General features: G+C 27.5%; 1 protein-coding gene across 1 annotated transcript; it reads right to left on the bottom strand.

The window, feature by feature from the left end:
- Nucleotides 1-8: 8 nt before the first annotated feature.
- Nucleotides 9-3,620, bottom strand: LOC111030971 (transcription termination factor 2-like; the record flags this gene model as incomplete). The annotated part of the gene is made up of 10 exons (XM_022310724.1): nt 9-103; nt 737-909; nt 978-1,189; nt 1,366-1,485; nt 1,556-1,756; nt 1,832-1,954; nt 2,126-2,356; nt 2,425-2,611; nt 2,846-3,032; nt 3,489-3,620. Coding segments are annotated over 10 exons (1,661 nt in total), but the record flags the coding sequence as incomplete, so codon positions are not given.
- Between the last annotated feature and the right edge of the window lie 266 nt (nt 3,621-3,886).

The raw sequence follows: 3,886 nt of genomic DNA, 5'->3' as shown, positions 1-3,886 counted from the left end.
TGTTTTACCTTGAAAATATTGAACTTTACATTGCACTTTGATACTTGGGTCAAATAATTTTTCTTTAGCAGCTCTATCATATAGATATGTAGCAAAAAGATTGCTGGAATAATAAATTACATAAGTCACTTATTTTTTTACTATGGCTCAATAAAATGAAGACGATTATTACCTTGAAAATAAGAGTAATTTCTCGTAAGCATTTCTTTCTTCTTTTGATAATTCAATTTCAATAGTTATAATTTTTTTTACAGGTAAATTAAATGTTGTAAATTGTGTAAGCTCTGTTTTTGTTCGTCTTAACATTAATGTTTTAACGAGTAAGGAAAGCCTGTGTTTCCCTGCATCATCATTATTGCCGACCCACCTTTTCCAGACCTTCAAATTTGGAAAAATCAATATTTTTTTTTATATATACCAGCTACAATTTCCAAATAATTCAAAATAATTTTAAAAAACTCAACTTCCCCAACATGGGCTGAATAATCAAAATTCGTATTTATACATAGTAACTATTTTATTTAATGTTATTGTCTGTGTGAAGACCTGGCATAAATACTAATTATTGTATTCACACAAAAAGTAGCAATATTCAATAACAATGTGCATAATATGTACACTAATTTGTTTAAACATATATAGGTTATAAATAATAAATAATTAAAAATTAGAAATCTAATAGAAATACATTATTGTACTTACAGGCCAATCATCAAACGGCTTGCAACGAACAAACTTCAACAAAGTAAAAAAATCTGCCTCCTTGTTATGGATTGGAGTTCCCGTGATTGCCCATCGATTTAAACTTTTAATATTACATACAGCAACTGAAGTTTGAGTTTTATGATTTCTGATATTATGGCCTTCATCCAAAATAACGCGATCCCACTTTATTTTATATAAAGGACTCTAAAATTATTTTCAATATGATTAAACTAAGATAAATTCTTTATAATTTATATAAAATGTTTACTAACTGAATTCTGTCGTATTTTATGATCCCACATAACTACATGGTAGGATGTAATTACCAAATCATTTTCTGCCAGCTCTAAAGCTGAAAAATTTCTATTTATTCCGTAATATTGGCCAACTTTTAATAGTCCCGGTTTCAATTTAGTTTTTACCTCAGTTTCCCATTGATTGATCAAGGAAGCTGGACAAATGACCAATGTTCCACCAATGATAACTATAAAAATAAATTAAATATTTTTCTTATGAAAATTATCTATTTGGAATAAGGTTTCCCTTAGTTGATAAAATATGGATAGGTAAACATTATCTTTAAAATGTTTGTCATTACATAAACTACATTAATTTGTGTTGTATAAATTTCAATTAGATATTAATTCAATAAAGTATTACAATCATTCCTTTTGTTGTCAATAGATTCTTCCAGTGGTAGTAAGCTGTCTTGTAATTTTTCTTTTAACTTTAAAATTAATGAAATCATGGATAGCGTTTTACCCAAACCCATGTCATCCGCTATAACATAATATAACCAATTTATTTTAATAGAACATCATTATCAATACTTTTAATGTATACTATCTACCTAAAATTCCACCACGTGGCTCCTGACTTTCTCTCCAAATAAGCCAAGCAATGGCATGTTTTTGATGTGGCATGAGAGGTACAACTAACCCTTCGGGATCTTCCATTAATACACCAGATGATGGACATGTATCTAAAGACTTATGTAAAACCTTTAAGACATCCAATGTCATTGTTTGTTGAGTTAAATAAGTGGACAAGGCTGGCATAACAAAATTATTACATTTATAACTACAAATTAAATCATTTAATATAGGAATGAACAAAATAATATTACCTTTATCACCCATATCGCGGATATTTATATTTGCAGCTGCTTTTTTTGCCAATGCACTTTTAAGGTTAGTAGATTTTGCTAAAGACTGAGATATATAAGGTGAGACGATCGATTCGTTAACATCTAATTTCTCATCAAAATTATTTAATAATTGTTCATTCTTAATAATTTCATCTAAATATTTTTTTTTTTCAATTTCACCTAAAAATAAGCAAATACAATTATTGATTGAAGTATGAATATCTTACTGGTTAGATCAGTAGGTAATATAGTATTATACACTGTTTAAATTACTTTGATTTATATCCGAACTAGTAGATTTAACTGTATTTATTTTAGTAATCTCCTCATTTTCAGTATTTTTCACACTGGATACTTTTGAACTTTCAAATCCACTATCTTTATATGGACTTAGAGACTTTTCTATATTCTGATGTGTATTATACTCGGAATATGTTTTATTTTCATTGTTTTGATTATGATTTTCATATAAAACTTCTAAATTCTGGTCCTCATTAAAATTACCTGCATACAATTAATTGTTGGTTTGTTGTTAGTAAATTATTTTATAAATGCTGGATGGTGATACTAACTCTTTAATTCACCTTGGTCTTTACACAAATCATCAGAATCAATTCTATTAATGTTGTTAGATTCATTGATACTATGTACTGTATTACAAGCAGCAATTTTGACATCTGAGTGGTTAAAACTTTCCAACTTATCATCAGTATCAGGATTCATTCCCATTTGTTTCATAGATATACTAGTACTCATAATCTATAAAATAAATTAATGTATTCATTCATGTTTTATACCAGGAGTCTGTAACTCGCAGCAAACCTTGTCATTATTTGAGGTCAATAAAACATTTCAAGCATAGCACATATTTTTTAACACATTTTTAATCATATAAAATGGGATTTTGTTACAAATGAGACAGATAAGATTTTTTAAAAAATATTGAAAACTCCTTATTTACACATTATACTTATTTTTAAAATAAAATATTACCTTATTGTTCTGATGTTCATGACTAGGTGAATGAATTAATGAAACTGGAGTCTCTACATTAGTCAAATTATTAAGACTCTCAGAAGGAGAACCTACATTTTGGATTTTTAAACTATTTTTACATGTTTGTTCATTACTGGTAGAATTAGTTGCATTTTTCAATTTGTCTCCTTTTTCATTAAAAATGCTAAAAATTGAATCAAATAACACAGTTATTAATTGCAAAATAAATAATTAAAGTATCAATAACTTAGGTTCAAAATATGTATTTTACTACATTACCAATACATTTATTACTCAGAAACTAAAAATAAAAATATGTTCTACAATTAATCAATAAATTACTATTTTTTTATTTACCACTCCACGGCTTACCAGGAACACCAGTGACCTAATATATAATGTTAAATTCTAAATATGATAATGCTGCTCCTAGTTCCTACACTTTCACAGGGATGACTCTGGGTAAAATGAGTGTAAGAGTGTAGTGGACTGTTTTTTTTGCGTACTCGCCATACACAATCTCACATTGTGGGACCTACACTCTGTGTCAGTTTATTATTCATGAGTTAACGGACAAGGCAAGTAATGAGAGTATAGAGGTAAAATATTTAAAAAAAAATGTATTTATAAAAAACATTACCAATCATCTATTGAAGAATCATTTTCAAAAGACAACAGTAGATTATCTTCAACATCCGAGTTCTCAATACTGCTAAGATCACAGTCGTAAAAATCAATAACATTGTCTTCATAATCTTTGACATAACTAGAACTTAGTCAGAACAAATGAACAATTAGTTAATTAGAAGTTAACTAAAACAATATCAATTATTAATTTGATTAGGTATTATACTATTAGGTAGGTATATAATAATCCTTTTTAACACTCTAGTTCAGAGGTAAGAAAACATTTTTACTCAAGGGTATAAATAAATTAAACTCTTTGCTGGCCCAAGTACTTTATATTAAATTGATACAATTAATTTATTTTTCCATCCCACCAATTTACACTTATGGATAATACAGATTTATTTTCAA

The sequence above is a fragment of the Myzus persicae genome, unplaced genomic scaffold (genome assembly GCF_001856785.1).
Source record: "Myzus persicae strain clone G006 unplaced genomic scaffold, MPER_G0061.0, whole genome shotgun sequence".
NCBI lineage: Eukaryota > Metazoa > Arthropoda > Insecta > Hemiptera > Aphididae > Myzus > Myzus persicae.
The sequence above is the reverse complement of the archived record's forward strand: the minus strand, read 5'-3'. Positions and strand labels throughout refer to the sequence as shown.